The sequence below is a fragment of the Tetrao urogallus genome, assembly GCF_951394365.1.
Source record: "Tetrao urogallus genome assembly, chromosome: 6".
NCBI classification, from domain to species: Eukaryota; Metazoa; Chordata; class Aves; order Galliformes; family Phasianidae; genus Tetrao; species Tetrao urogallus.
The window spans coordinates 6856029-6870512 of record NC_136819.1 but is presented as its reverse complement, the minus strand read 5'-3'; the positions used below and the strand labels follow the sequence as shown (position 1 = coordinate 6870512).

The 14484-nt window shown below is 52.5% G+C and overlaps 1 protein-coding gene across 1 annotated transcript in view; it reads left to right on the top strand.

The window, feature by feature from the left end:
- Positions 1 to 14484, top strand: part of MYRF (myelin regulatory factor) — a gene marked incomplete at both ends in the record, with an annotated part of 35450 nt that overhangs the window by 13364 nt on the left and 7602 nt on the right. Inside the window, 10 exons of the mRNA XM_079537698.1 lie at positions 2313 to 2374; positions 4745 to 5033; positions 5257 to 5429; positions 5755 to 5878; positions 11254 to 11449; positions 11794 to 11870; positions 12133 to 12243; positions 12530 to 12620; positions 13859 to 14059; positions 14258 to 14366. Coding sequence (XP_079393824.1) covers positions 2313 to 2374; positions 4745 to 5033; positions 5257 to 5429; positions 5755 to 5878; positions 11254 to 11449; positions 11794 to 11870; positions 12133 to 12243; positions 12530 to 12620; positions 13859 to 14059; positions 14258 to 14366 — 1433 coding nt within the window. The remainder of the gene's footprint in view (positions 1 to 2312; positions 2375 to 4744; positions 5034 to 5256; positions 5430 to 5754; positions 5879 to 11253; positions 11450 to 11793; positions 11871 to 12132; positions 12244 to 12529; positions 12621 to 13858; positions 14060 to 14257; positions 14367 to 14484) is intronic.

Here is a 14484-nt window from a genome sequence, read left to right as displayed (position 1 = left end):
CCACGTGTGTGGCAGGACGGAGTATCGTCCTTCTCAAGAAGGAAGAGATGCAGAATAAGTCTGAATAAGACCAAACTTAGTTTCCAGGACGTTCCCTTGGGAATCCCAGGGGAAGATGTTAGCTAAGTTGGGCAAAAAAACGCATTTCTCTTGGCCTGATGTTTTAGATACTGAAGAGAAGAAAGATACGGTGTCTGAGCCAAAGTTATTCCCCATCATAACTGGCTCTGGATGCAGCCCCAGTGAAGGGGAAGATGATAATCGAGTCTTAGCATTGCTGAAGGACTCAACTGGACAACTGGGAGGAGAAATGATGAGGGAAACGGCGCTGGTGGGCTGGGAGGGCACAGCAACGTGGCAGCCTTGACAGGGAGCACCACACAGAGAACGCAGCCAAGCTGTGGGCCTTCTCCAGGAGATGATGGATGTAGGGGATGTGGAGACCAGGAGGACCCCAGAACTGCTGCTCATCTCTACGAAGCCCTCTCTGGCTTTTCTTCCTCTGCTTTCTGCCCTCTAGTGTCGCCAGCAAGTACGGCGTGGTGCTTCCCGTGCTCAGTCCAACAGCTTGCAGGAGGAATAATTGGATCTGTAATGTAGCTCCACTGGGATGACTTCGGCTTGGATGAACTGGAAAAGATCTTCCAGAGTGTGACAACCTAAATAAAATCTGCCCTTATTTTATTCCCAGACTAGGAAGTTGCAGTGGAGACATGAGTCCTAGGGGAAGCCATGCCAAAAGCGGGGTGGGATGCTCTTCTGTGGCATCCCTTTCTTCTGTGTGCCTCTGGCATTCTCCAGGATGTGAGAAGTCATGGGTAGGATCATAGCTCTGCTCCATTCATAGTCCAGGTCTGATTACCTGTCTGCTGGCTTCATCATCTTGACTTGCAGGAGAACAACAAATCCATCAAGGAGGCATCAGGAACTGCTGTAGCTGAGGGGAGAGCTCATGTCATCATTTGGGGCTGTCATGGCGGTGGTCAAAGCATTTGCCTGGGAATATGTGCTGCTTTGTCTGTGGTGGATCCTTGGCCTGGGATGTGGCTTCGTGGCTGGACTCCACTGGGTGGTCACTGCATACAGTGGAAGCAGGGTTCGTAGCAAGTGCTGGCTGCTGGAGGTGGAGGCCTTGTTTGGGTGAAATGAACGAGGTTAGCTTTGCTCACAGCATTTCTTCAGCATCCCAGAAGGACTCATTCCATGGCAGAAGCAGTCTCAGTGTCGAACGCCCACAAACCCTATCCATGGGCTGGACGTGCCTGCATGACCTCCCTGCATAGCACCCATCTTTCTGCTTCAGTTGTCCCTGAATTGTCTCTGGTCGATTTGCTATAGCAGGAGCAGGCTTTGCAGAGTGCTGTGCTGCTGGAACATGGTGGGGATTGCTAAGGCAGTGGATACAAGCAGGCAGACAAGATACCTCCCTGGATACCCCACTGCTGGTGATTTGCACAGGGGTAGAGCACACTGCAAGTGCTTTCTCTAGAGCCACAATCTTCCTGCCCACCCTTGCTGCAGCTTTGGCTTGTGGTGACCCCTCCTCAGTCTAGCTGGCAGCAGAGCCTCGATCCTTTCCATGCATATGATCTCCTGCAAAATATTACTAGAGAAGAACCAGAATCTGACATGAGCAAATCGTTCTCTTGTGTACCAGGACAGTGGAAGATTTACCCTGGCCTGAAGATATGTCTGGTGAGGAGGGGCTGGGAGAAAGAGAAGGAAGTGTTGGTTCCAGTGGATTTCCAAGGAGGGGCTTTGGGAATGGCTGAAGAGCCCAGTAAGGAAGGAAGCAAAGGTGGCACTCTCTCTGTGGTTGCTATCCCGTAGCCTGGTTGTGCAGCTGAGTGCCCAATTCAGTTGCATTTTGCAGTTAGGACCGAATCTTGCCCCTGGTGCCATTGGAGCAGAGGTAGAGTGATACAGCTGGCAGCTGTGGTGGTGCTCAGGTGTGTACAGGTCGCACGGCAGAGTGCAGCCCATGGGCTTCCCAGGTTGTGCTTTCAGCTTCCCTAGAATGCCCCATTTCTCCATGGTGAAGCACAAGGTCTTGGGGGAACGAATGTCTTTCTGTTCGACTCAAAGCTGCTGAGCCGGTGGGGAAGCCTCATAGGCAGGTCAGCAAAATACCTCTCCGTGCTGCCAAAGTGTGGGCTGCAGGGAATGGTGAGAGCAATGCAGTCGCCATATGGTCACTGGAGGTACTCAGGTTGATGGGCATCTTGTGGGACCACGCATTGCTCCAACTAGACCAGTTGATCCCATTGCTGGAAACTGCTTTACAATGACCTTCCCTTCTGTTTTCTCTGCAGCACTTTACCCGACTCTCCCCCTGACTCTGGATCAGAAGCCTACTCACCTCAGCAGGTGACTGGTAAGTGCTTTAAGGAGAGAGAGGGAGGGGGGAATAATATATGTAATAAGGAAAACCCCAAGCCCAACATCCTCCCCCTCTTTGTTCCATGAAAGTGGTTGGCTCTGCAGTCTTTATCAGACGGGAGAAAACAGGCGGCTGCAATACGTGGGGAGATTATCAGTTAGTAAATATCCCTGGACTGTCGCCTATTGTTCTCCTGCTGGTCTTTGCAAGGGGGGAGAGCGAGCAAGAGAGGGAACGGGAGGGAAGGAGAGATGTGAACCCACTCACACGGGGAGCGATCGGCAGCATGGCTCGTCCCTGGGAGGGTGGGATGTGGCAACCGGAGCCTCCCTGTGCTGCCCTGTGCCCAGAGTGAGCCAAAGGCAAGGAGAACGTCCCTGAAATGGAACCCGGTTCGGGGAGACCAAGATGAGCCTTCCATTCAGCAGTAAGTTCCTTCCATGCCCCCCCCCCCCCCCGCCTTCTGACCTGGGGCTCCCCCTGCCAAGGGTGAGAGAGCCTGTCCCATCCACGGCCACTGCCAGCCCCCCGGCTCCCTGCTGGGGAGCCACCTCGTGTTGTGCTGACCTTCGCTGTGCTTTGCTGGAGAAACTCCTTGGTGAGGAGGGAAGGTTGTCCTGGGCTCCCTTCCCCCTCGCCAGCAGCACCCTCTTTCCCAAGCTCCAACCATTCCTCACCAGGAACAGCACTTACTCTTTTTTTTTTTTGATGGAAGAGGTCAAGAGTTCTGTTTATCTTGCTAAAAAAAAAATCCCTGGAATTCCTCCTGCCCCTTCCTTAAATATAACAAAGAGGCCGAGTTGCTCACCGAGGGGAGAGCTGCTCCAATGCGCTTCCAGCACTCTGCTTAGGGAGGAGAGGAGGCAGCAGGGAGCTCTTCAGGGCCCTACATGCAGCACATGCACTGGGGATGTTGAGAAAACCCATTCCTCTCAGTGCTCTGCAGGGCAAGGCACGAGGGCTGCTCTGCAAGCCCTGAAGCAGCCCTGAGTCTGTCTGTGCTTGTTGTCCAAGGGTGCTTGGGAAGCTTGCCTTCAGATCCTCATTTGATCACTACATTTATTCATTTAGACTGTAGAACGGTGTGATTTTGCCAGAGAAACGTGTCCCAGGTGGAAAGTTTCTCCTCTTCCCACTGTTTGTTTTGGGATGCAGAGAGGATGGAGAAGCTGGTGTAGAAGATCAGCGCAGTTTGCCAGACTCCAATCTTTGCTTTCCACTCACATAGCATATGGCACATGCCCATTCGTTTCTACAACACATAAAAATAAGCTGCTGAAATGGTGCCAACATTGACTCATCCTTAAGGTCCCTTCCAACCAAAGCCATTCTATGATTCTGTGATTTTCTGCTCCATCTGAGAGGAACTTGCTCGAGTCTTGCCTTGCATCAACTTTTGTACCAATGTCTTTGGTTTCTATAGTAAATATATGAGTCCAGATTCCAGGAGTGTTTTGGTTGGAGCTGAAGCCCTCTGATATGCACTGGCATTGCCACACATTGAGCTGGTATTGAGCTGGAGCCTAGGCAGCTGCAGAGAATTTGCATGCCTCTCCACCAGCATTTAGTTTGATGGCAGTGTAGTCAAATCAATCCCAAGCATGGCATTTCTTTAGTATCCCATTCCACAGAGAGGAGGAGGAAGGTGGGATCATTTGAATGCTTGTTTTTGTTTATTTAAATGTGGAGGTCACAGTCACCTTCTGGCTCTGTTTCCAGGCACAGGCTTTGGACAGGCCCCTCTGTCGGACCTGTCATCCCACCGCTCTTTCTTGATCCATGTAGTTCCTCGGTGATGCAGGCATGTTCATCAAATCACCAGGGTTGGAAGAAATTGGAAGAGACCTCTTAAGGCCATCAAGTCCAACTCTCAACCCATCCCCACTGTGCCCACTGACCCTCAGTGCCACATCTCCATGGTTCTTGAATGCCTCCGGGGACAGTGACTCTCCCACCCCTTGGGCAGACTGTGCCAGTGCAACGCCGCTCTTTGCAAAGACATTTTTCCTAATATCCAGCCTGACCCTCCCCTGGCACAGCTTGAGGCCGTCACCTCTCATCCTAACTTTCTGCCTGATGCTTCTTCCCTTTGAAGGGAATTGCAGAGCTGATACCAGACAGAATTCCTTAAAGCCAGGTTTTCACTACGGAACGTTAGGGTACCTGCGCTTTAGGAAATTCCAGGAGTGGTTGTAATCTTCCCTGTTTTCCCTCAGCCTGAGAACCTGTGTGCCCTTTGAGTTAGTGAAGCTCAGTTCTGATGGCAGAGGAGCGCTCACAGGGAATTCCTCATGGCTGGGCTTGGAGCTGAAGCTTAGACCTCACGGTGGTCTCACAGGCGTTCCTCTTTCTCTGCTCTTCAAGATCCTCACCTCCTTCGGACCATGACCCCAGAGAACATGTGCCATGTAATTCCCCCATCTCGCCTGGAGCATCCTCCGCCGCCACCACCTCCTCCTCCTCCTCCCCCCCACCTGCAAGCTGTGCCCCCTCCTTCCCACCCGCACTACCCTGGCCTGCAGCGGGACCTGTACATGAAGGCTGAGCCCCTGATGCCGCCCTATGGCATGGGGCAGGGCATAGCACCAGCTGACCTCCACCACGCTCAGCAGTCACAGATGCTGCACCAGCTTCTCCAGCAGCACGGAGCAGAGTAAGGCTGCTGGACATTGGGATTTGGTGTGATTTGGGTTTGGGGGGATTCTGGGGAGGTGTTGAGGTGGGAGTCACCCAGGGGGGACACTCAAAGCTGGATGGCGGGGACAGAGGGGAAACTGAGATGTGGCTCAGTGCACGCCTGGCACAGAACTCACCGTGGGTAGGTGAGGCAGAAGGTGGTGATGTTGCAGGGTTGTCACCTCCCCGTTATCCCACAGCCTCCCGGTGCACCCTGCCAAGAAAAGGAAGCATTCCGAGTCACCCCCAAACACCCTTAGTGCACAGATGCTCAACGGGCTGATAAAGCAGGAGCCAGGCATGGGGTCTGTGCCACTCAACCCCGAAAGAGTTCCCACGCCTCCTTGGCACCAGCCAGGACCTCTCTCTCCAGGTATGTGGTTTTCAGCCTCTCATCCCTTTAATCCCTCCGCAGCATGCAAACCTGGCAGTGCTGGGGGTGAATGTGTGAGTTCCCAGGAGCAGGTCAGACTCCAGACCTTGTGCCACTGCCATGCCCCGGCAGTCAGGAGATGACTTGCTTCCTTATGCTTGCACCCAACTGAATGCTGCACCATAGAATTATCGAATCATAGTATGAAGGGACCTCAAAGATTGTCTAGTTCCAATCTCCTGCCATGGACGGGGTTGCCACCCACTAGGTTGGACGTGGCAGGGCCTCTTTGGGGTGTCTGAAACATGTCTTTCTCCCTCTGCAGGCCTGATTCAGGATAATGACAGCTTGAATGGCTCCTACCTAGACCCCAACTACCAGTCTATAAAGTGGCAGCCACATCAGCAAAACAAGTGGGCAACTCTCTATGATGCCAACTATAAAGAACTGTGAGTAATTCATCCAGAATCACATCCAACCTTTCATTCAATGGACTTTCCATTCAAGTGCTGAGGTTCGGGAGATCCAAAGTGTTGGATCTGCCTTGCCTTTTAACACCTGCTGAACTCTTCTTGCCTGCTCTGTGGTGGAGACGCTCTCCCTGCTGCACCTTTGCCATTGGGAAGGTCTTTGGGAAGGTTTCTCTGCATTTCTGAGTGAACGGTGGGGGATTAAGGAATGGGTCTGGTTCTGCAGGATTCAACAGTTCAGCAGCATTGGAGGCAGCCACTCAGACCTTGGGCTGCCACTGGGGGATTCTTGTGGCAAATACACCTTATGCCTGAGCACCGTGTGGATGTGCAGCACGCTTTCCCCCTGGCCAGGCTCCAGGGGGTTTTAAAGCTCCATGGTTTTAAAAGCTCCAGGGTTTTAAAAGGTGCATTAGGATTTCCAGGACAATGCATAGCAGGAATGACTGGGGATAATCCAGAGCCACTTCAGCACGCGTTGAGAGCAGTGCAGAGAGGAGCCTGAGGAGGAGGAGTGGTTGATGGGTGGAGGAGAAGAGAGAAAGAAAGACGGAAAGGTTGGAGGGTAGCTGGAAAACTAGGAGGGGTGGAGAGACCAGGAGTGCAGGCAGAGAGGAAAGCTGGGGTAGAGGGTGGAGGCAGAGTGTGAACAAGCCTTGTAGGAAACAGTGCTCAGGAGGAACCCACTCTGGATCCTCCCTACATTCCTCAGAGGTGACTGAGAGCAGGCAGGCAGCAGGCAGGCTTCCAGGAACTAAGCAGACTGCCCTGTTTCCCTTCCTTCTCTTTCTGGACAGCCAGAGGCTGGTAGGGTCCTCCTGGGGGACATGAAGGATGGAGTGCTCTGCTTGCGATGCCAAATAACCCAGGGCTGTCATCATAGCTTGCCCAGATGGTGCTCAAGGTAGGACAAGGACGTGTGGCTTGAGAGCTCTGCAGAGACGTGACTGATGGTTACTTCTTTGGTGACACCCTGCCATTTGCAAAGGCCATATTTGTGGCTGTTTTCCTAGCCACAGCAGGAGAGGCTTAAGTTTGGAAGGTGTTTGCTTCTGTTTTACCAAACTGTTTCCATAGTCCTCTGCAGACCTCTGCTTCAACTTTGTTTCCTCTGCAGTGTGAATCTTTTCTTTAGTGTGTCGTGGCCTGGCAGCTTCCCAATGTGCTTCCTTTGCCAAACTGTTTTCTCATCTTTAGTGCTTGGTTTTCAGCCAGGGCCTGGACATCACTGGGCAGCTACAGCACTGAGCTTTTCCCACCTGATAAAGCCACCTTCCTGGTCCCAAGAGTGGCCTCTCATCTGCTATCAGTGCCAGCAGGAGTTTCCCTTTGTGACGGAAGCACAAACACACCTTTTGTAGTCAGCAGGGTCCAATAAGCTCTGTACGTGACCTCAGTTTTCTCTTTGACACAATGAGCCCTCCTTTGCCTTCCATCTCTCTGTTTACCCATACTGGTAAACATGTTTCAGGTGTTTCTCACCTGAAACACGTCACAGCTCCTGTGAAGAGGTTTGTTGCACGCCCTGATATTGCACAGGCACACTAACACTGCACTGCAGTCATTGGAGTGCTGCAGAGTGCAGCTTTCAACTCCTGTAAACCCAACCCTGTCCTACCACCTTCCTCAGCTCTGTGCTCGGGGTCACTTGTTAATTCCTGCTTTTAGGATTTAGGATGGAAGCCACAGCAAACCTACTTGTGCTGCATTTAGGTCGTGGCCCAGTTGCGTAATGGCTAAATTCCTTTGAAATGGCTTTGCTCAATTTTAGGAACCCCCGTGTGGTTTGCTGTGGTGCTGGATTCGACCCAAAAGAAGAGATGAAGGATTGATAAGCTGCATTTTCTGCAGCACGTAAGCTCAGGGATCTCTTCCGTCTTTGTGGCAGCTCAGCAGTCAGGTAGCTCCAGGAGAGGTTGTGCAAGCTGAGACCACGTCTCTTTCTAAGTAGGAGATCATTTAAATGGGTGTCTTGGTGCAGCACTGCAGCAGAATAGAGCTGGGAGGAACTGCACAAGCTCAACTTTCTCAACTTTCTCTTCTTCTACAAGGGCTTTTTTTCCCTCTTTTTTTTTTTTTTTTTTTGGACAACCAACTAATGTTTCAGCAGGCAGGATTCTCTTTCTTTCTTTTTGGTGCACTCAACAAATGAGTGTCTCTTTGAGACCTGTGAGTACTTCCACGTTAGTTTCCTCTGGGATCGTTAAGCAAGAGCCAGCCCTTCCCAGCCTGTTTTTAGTTGTCATGCACTTTATATGTGCTGTTATGGTTTCCTGCCCCTAGGGGAAGCATATTTTCTCTCCTGTGATCCACGTGCCCACAACCTATTCACAGCCCCAGGAATCTGAATCATCTGAATCACCTGATTTTTTCCTGCCCTTGCTCTCCAGACAAGGCCAGAAAGGCATGTTAAGGAGAGAGGCTGAACCACCAGCCCATAGGAAACCGTTGAGTTTCTTATCCCAGTGTGGTTTCAAGAGCTCGCCAGCGTTTCAGCAGTGACTGCTGCACCCAACAAGCAGCTGTGTGCCCTGTACAGGAGGCTGAGTTCTCAAAGGCTGTAGGCCCACCTGGGTATATGGTGAAAAACCTGCATCCAGAAACACAGCCTGTGTTTCTCCATGGAGCAAGACAAGTGCTGGCAGCCCCCGTGGAGGCAGATTTCTCAGGTTTGTAGTGCTTGATCTTCCTCTGGTTCTGCCTCAGAGATGTGAGGAGGCCTTTTCTTCCGTCATTTCCTACTCGTGCTGCTCTTGATGAAGGCACTGGTAACCAGTACCAAAAGATTTTTTGTTCCTCAGGTGTATCCTTCCATGCCTGTCAGCCATTTCTCATGTACTGCTGATCTGGGCTGTCTCAGAGCCAGGCTCCTTCCCAGCTGTTGAGCTGGGTTTAACACAGGGACAACCTGAGCAAATTCTGTGGTTCCTGGGTAGCTTTTCTGCCTTCTGAGAGATGTGCCTGGTGCCAGTGAACCTTGTCATAGGATGGTTACATTCCTTGTGCCCAGGGGCTGTAACCAGGAGAAGAGCAAAGGGAGCTGAGCTCTCCAGGCCTGCAGGTATGGTTGTGGGACTGTAGGCTGTAGTTTCCTTAGGAGCAGTTTGAGTTAAGGAAGTTGAAGAGAGGACAGAGGGAGGAAAGAAGGGCTCCTTTATGGATTGGAGTGGAGGTGCCTGGAAATCTGTGCCTTAGCATGCTTGGTTTATGTCAGGCTTTGGTTACGTGGGCAGAGGAATCTGTGTTGCTTGAAGGAGACCTGAGTCTCCAGATTAGTTTTATTGATAGTATGTTTCTCCTTGGCCTTTTGCACTGATTTTGTGGTTTCAGACTTGCTGAACCTTCAAAAGGGTTAGGTGGTTTCCAGCAGCGGTGCCAAAGAGGCCTGGAACCAGGCAGCTCACTAATTTACTCTCAGGAGCAGAAGTAATCCATCTCTCTGACAGTGCACTCTGATAAATACCAGCAGGCTCCCTCCTCTCTCTCCCCAAGTATTTACAGTTTGAGGTAAGGCAGTTTGAGGGGAAGGCTAGCACTGCAGTCTCTTCCCATCAAGCAAGCTTTTGGAAGCCTGGTTTGGAATAAGCGACCCTACAGCCAGCACCAACAGCTGCAGAGCGCACAGGGGACAGAGAGCAGCCTGATGTGGTCCAGTCCTGAATGTATTTCAGGTGTTGGTGAATATGGGTTGAGATGGTGCTGGAAGCCTGGAAGGAGAACAAAGCATGAAATTACTGAGCAGACCCTCAGCTATGGGGCATTCCAGACATGATGGCTTAGGAATGGTTGAAACAATGGGGAATCTGGAATAGGAAAGAGGTGGAGGAGAATTTCCTTGCGTAAAGAAAGCTGATGGCATAAGAACTTCCCTCTGACAATCCTGTTTTCTGCAACAGATGTGAATGCTGATCCCCTCATTATCAGAGACACTTTTCTTCCCTTAGAGGACAAGAGCACTCCCCACTCCCATAAGTGTGGGTCCCAGCATGAGGAGTTGGTAACCCCTGAAACCTCCTCTCCTCTGATCCTGGCCTTCCGAGCCCTGTGTTAATCTGCTTTTGTCAGCGGGGCGTTCTGCCCAAAATAATCCATTTGACCCTCGACCTTTTCTTCCTGATGTTTTGCCCTCTGGCCCTCACGCTCATTGGAAGCTAGCCTTGCTCTCGCTGTCCCCAAACCATTGGCTGCTGTTGTTCCTGACCCTAGGAGCTACTCCTGCCTTCCCCAGCCTCCGAGCACAGGGATGGGGTGACAGAGACACCCAGGTCCCCATGCTGGCTGCGTTCCCCGTGGGTTAAGATGAAAGCTAGGATGTGTGGCAGTGGAGATGCCCTCCTGTGCACCCCATGTTGGGGGGTGACACTGATCACAGCCTGAGTCCTTTGGGAGCTCAGGGAATGAGACTCAGCCTGACAGTCTTCCTCTGTTTTGGCATATGCTTAGCAGCCATCAGTTTGAGTGATGTTAACCAGAGCATGGTTTTGAAGCAGATGTGGTTTGGAAGTACAACCTGCCTTCAAGTGGAAACAGCTGAGGTGGCAGAGGGGTAAAAGCAAATGGGAAAAGGGTTCCTCCATCCCTGGGTGAGCACAGAGGATCCTGGGGCCTGATAAAGCTCTGGCTCCTGAGACCAGACCTTATGGCTAAGGCTGGGAGGTAAGCAGCAGTAGAATGGAATTCCTTTCGTGCTTCTGGACTAAGATAGTGCTCTGCTTCCACCATCTGGCCTGTGTTCAGAGTCTGCATAGTCCCTTGGGTGCAGGAGATGAGGAGTTGCATCCCAGTGTTACTGGGAATGGGCCCCCCAATCTCCTCCAACATTAACCCTCCTGTAGAAAAGTGCTCAGTGAGTTTTAAGGCTGAAATCAGAGGCCAGACTGAGCCGCCTTTTGCCTTCTGAGTGTTTAAGCACAAAAATAAAGGGGAAAATGTGGGATTTTGGTCTTCTGCTGGAGATTCTCGAGGGGCTGAGATGCATCCCAGGGGCCCACCCGCCTGGTCTGAGTTCTTCAGCGGTGAGAGAAAAAGGGACTTGCTTAAAGGCCACATATTTCCCTCATTCCCGTGGCAACCAGCCCATTAAGGAGATGGAGATTAAACCAACCCAGCTGGTGTGTGTTGGCCGGGCAGCAGCATCCTCCTCCTCCCACTCAGACCTTGCTGATTGCACAGGAACTAGGCATGTGGGCAACATCAAGAATGTGGTGGGTAAAACCAATGGGCCTGTGGGATCCCTGGCCTCGGTGTTGCCACGTGCCGTGCCCCACAGGCCCTGCACTGCCTCTGTAGCTGGGAGCTTAGCCTCTCGTGATGTGCTCGGGGCTCTGGCCTAATGTCTGCTGCCTTTTCCACAGCCCCATGCTCACCTACCGCGTGGATGCTGACAAAGGGTTCAACTTCTCTGTGGGCGACGATGCCTTTGTGTGCCAGAAGAAGAATCACTTCCAGGTCACGGTCTACATCGGCATGCTTGGAGATCCCAAGTATGTGAAGACCCCCGAGGGCCTGAAACCCTTAGAGTGCTTCTACCTGAAGCTGCACGGAGTGAAGGCAAGCAGGAGCCAAGCGAATGCAGCAGGGAGAAGGGGAGCTGAGATCAGGCAACCACATCTTTCATATGCTGAGTTGTAGGGGTGTGTGCAGGAGAATGCTGAAGGTGATCCTTGATCTTCAGCTCTTGAGATAGGACTCTAATTTGGATTCAGTTGCTCCCTGGGCATCCCAGGGTTTCCTCTCGCTTCTAGAGGCATTTGGGAAGATCTATTCACCCTCTGCCAGAGCCGCACCAAGTTAGGCACTGCGTGTTGGTTGTGCAGGAGGGGTTGGGGAGGCAGTGGGAAGGGGAAAGTCTCGGCTTTCCACTCTTCGTCACATCCCCAAATCTTTCTCTCCAGCTAGAGGCCCTGAACCAGTCGATCAACATCGAGCAGTCGCAGTCCGACCGCAGCAAACGGCCCTTCAACCCTGTCACGTGAGTGAGGGTGGGGAATAAGCAATAGCAAGGGTGGCTGGGGAAGGGGGGGTTCATGGGAAGGCTCAGGAGAGCACTGTGGGTAGCACACCCTCCAGTTTTACTGCCCACAGCAGAGTTTTCCTCCCTTTTTGCTGCCCGCTCCCTTTTTGTGCCCAATTTGTAGCCCTACCATAGAGGAGCAGGACAGGAGATGGCCGTTCCTCAAGGAGCCTCCTCTCCAGAAGCATCCTCACTTGCTCCTGTGTTTTCTCTTCGACAGGGTCAACCTGCCTCCAGAGCAGGTCACTAAGGTTACTGTGGGGCGGCTGCACTTCAGCGAGACCACGGCTAACAACATGAGGAAGAAAGGAAAACCTAACCCAGACCAGAGGTGAAGAGCAGGGACACCTTTACAAATTGTTCTGTGCACTCAGGGCCTGTGGATGTGCCAGCCCTTGCTTTGGGAGGCAACAGGCCCTACGCTGGCCATCTTTTTCTCACGGAGGACGGGAGATGTCTGCTGTGGCCACTGTGGTCTCCCCCATTCTACAAGGGGTTGTGGACAGGGGAGAGGGGATGTGTACAGCTCCCTGTGACAGCCTGGTGCCCTGTCCTTGAGGCAGATGCAGCAGTTTGCAGTGCAGGATGGCACCCTGACCTCTCTCCCCTCTTGACAGGTATTTCATGCTTGTGGTAGCCCTGCAGGCACATGCACAGAACCAGAACTACACACTTGCAGCCCACATCTCTGAGCGCATCATTGTCCGAGTAAGTCCTCCTCTCCTCCCATAGCCTTTTGCTGGATGAACTGGGCAGTTCTCCTGCACCTCTCTAGCTTTTCAGTGCTTTCCCCTCCCAGCCGTTTCTTCCCTTTTCCAACGCTGCCTTGCTTGCAGCTATCCTTGCCCATGGCTGTCCCTGTCCATGCCTGCGTTTTCATTCTAGCCTTTCCACACTTGCTTGGTTGGAGCAGCCTCAGGGCATGCAAGAACTTGTTGCGGGACAGGGAAGGTGTCTCCTTGCCCTGACCTTGTACTGGTGCTCACAGTAGAGCTGCTGGGAGTGAGGGAATGGTGTTGTGAGGATTCCACAGCAGGGACAAGACCTCTTGGTGCAGAAGGACTGGGTGCCCTGCCATGGCTGCACTTGGTGCAGCAGCATTCAGATGGGAATGCAGAGCGGCAGGAGGAGGTAGGCATCATCCCTGGGCTTTCCCAGGGCTCTTTTAATGAGTGTTTAGCTCTGTGGGCTGAAGGTAGCAGGTAAAATGCAAAGAGAAGGATCTTGAAGTCTGCAGACTGATGTAAAAGGAATTGTGCAGCCTCCAGGATGCCCAGAACTGCAGGGAACTGCAGGCAGCCTGTGGTCCCAACAGGTTGCAGAACAGTGGAATTTGGGGGACTGTGGAGCCAGGAACAACAGCTGTGTCACTTATGGACTCCAGATGTCCTTGTGTTGAGTTGGAATTGTAAGAGCTCTGAGGACTGAGATAACACAGCTTAAGAAAGCAAGGATATTCCTTTAGGTAGAGGAGCAGAGCAGGCGTAACCTTGGTTCCTGATGAAAGAGGCTTGGTCAGGGCCAGCAGATGAATGCCAAGACTGCAAAAGCAGGCTGGGATTTGTTCCCAGAACTGGTAGTGTATCCCTGTCCCTGCCACTTTCCTTTGTGCTGCTGCAAAGCTCTAACACCTTCACAGCCTCGCTTGTCCTCTTGTGCTGTCTTTCAGCTTCCTGCTGTCCCTGCTGTAGGGCAGGTGCTGTTTCAGCTCAGCCTCCAGGTGTTCCTAGAGCTGCATGCTGTAGAGAAGGCACCTCCACCAGGGTCCTGTGTCATGAGCTTTTAATCTCAAAAGTCCGCTCCAGCTTCTCAAGCCACTTTGATCAATCTGTCCCCCTTCACCTGAGATCTTCCCCACCCCTGACTCCCATTCGCAGATCAAGGACACAGCTGTGTCACTGGGGTGCATCTGCTTATCTCTGCCTTTTTCTCCTGCCTCTTCCCAGGCCTCCAACCCTGGCCAGTTTGAGAGTGACAGCGACGTGCTCTGGCAGCGGGCTCAGCTCCCTGATACCGTGTTCCACCACGGTCGGGTGGGCATCAACACGGACCGCCCCGATGAAGCCCTCGTGGTCCATGGCAACGTGAAGGTGATGGGTTCCCTGATGCATCCATCAGATGTCCGAGTGAAGGAGGACATCCAGGAGGTAAGAGCTGAGCAATCCAGGCTGGGCTTCACTGACATGGCTCAGAGCAGGCCTCAGGGCCCTCTCACACAGTGCCTCTTGCTCTTGGGACCTGTCATAAAGGTGAACCATTGTGAGTTTTGCCATCTGGGGTCAGAGCAATGGGATGTAAGGAAGCAAACCCCCACTTAGGAGATGCATGTCTCTGTTTTGTCCCAGGTGGACACCACAGAGCAGCTGAAGAGGATCTCACGGATGCGGCTGGTGCACTACAACTACACACCTGAGTTTGCAGCTACGGTGGGCATTGACAACACCTCTGAGACAGGTACAGACCCTGCATTGTGCTACCCTGCTTGTGTCTGCAGCGCTGGAGCTGGGCTTGTTCAGCCTGGAGAAGGCTCTGGGGACGCTTCACTGTGGCCTCCCGTGGTTCCTCTGCTGAG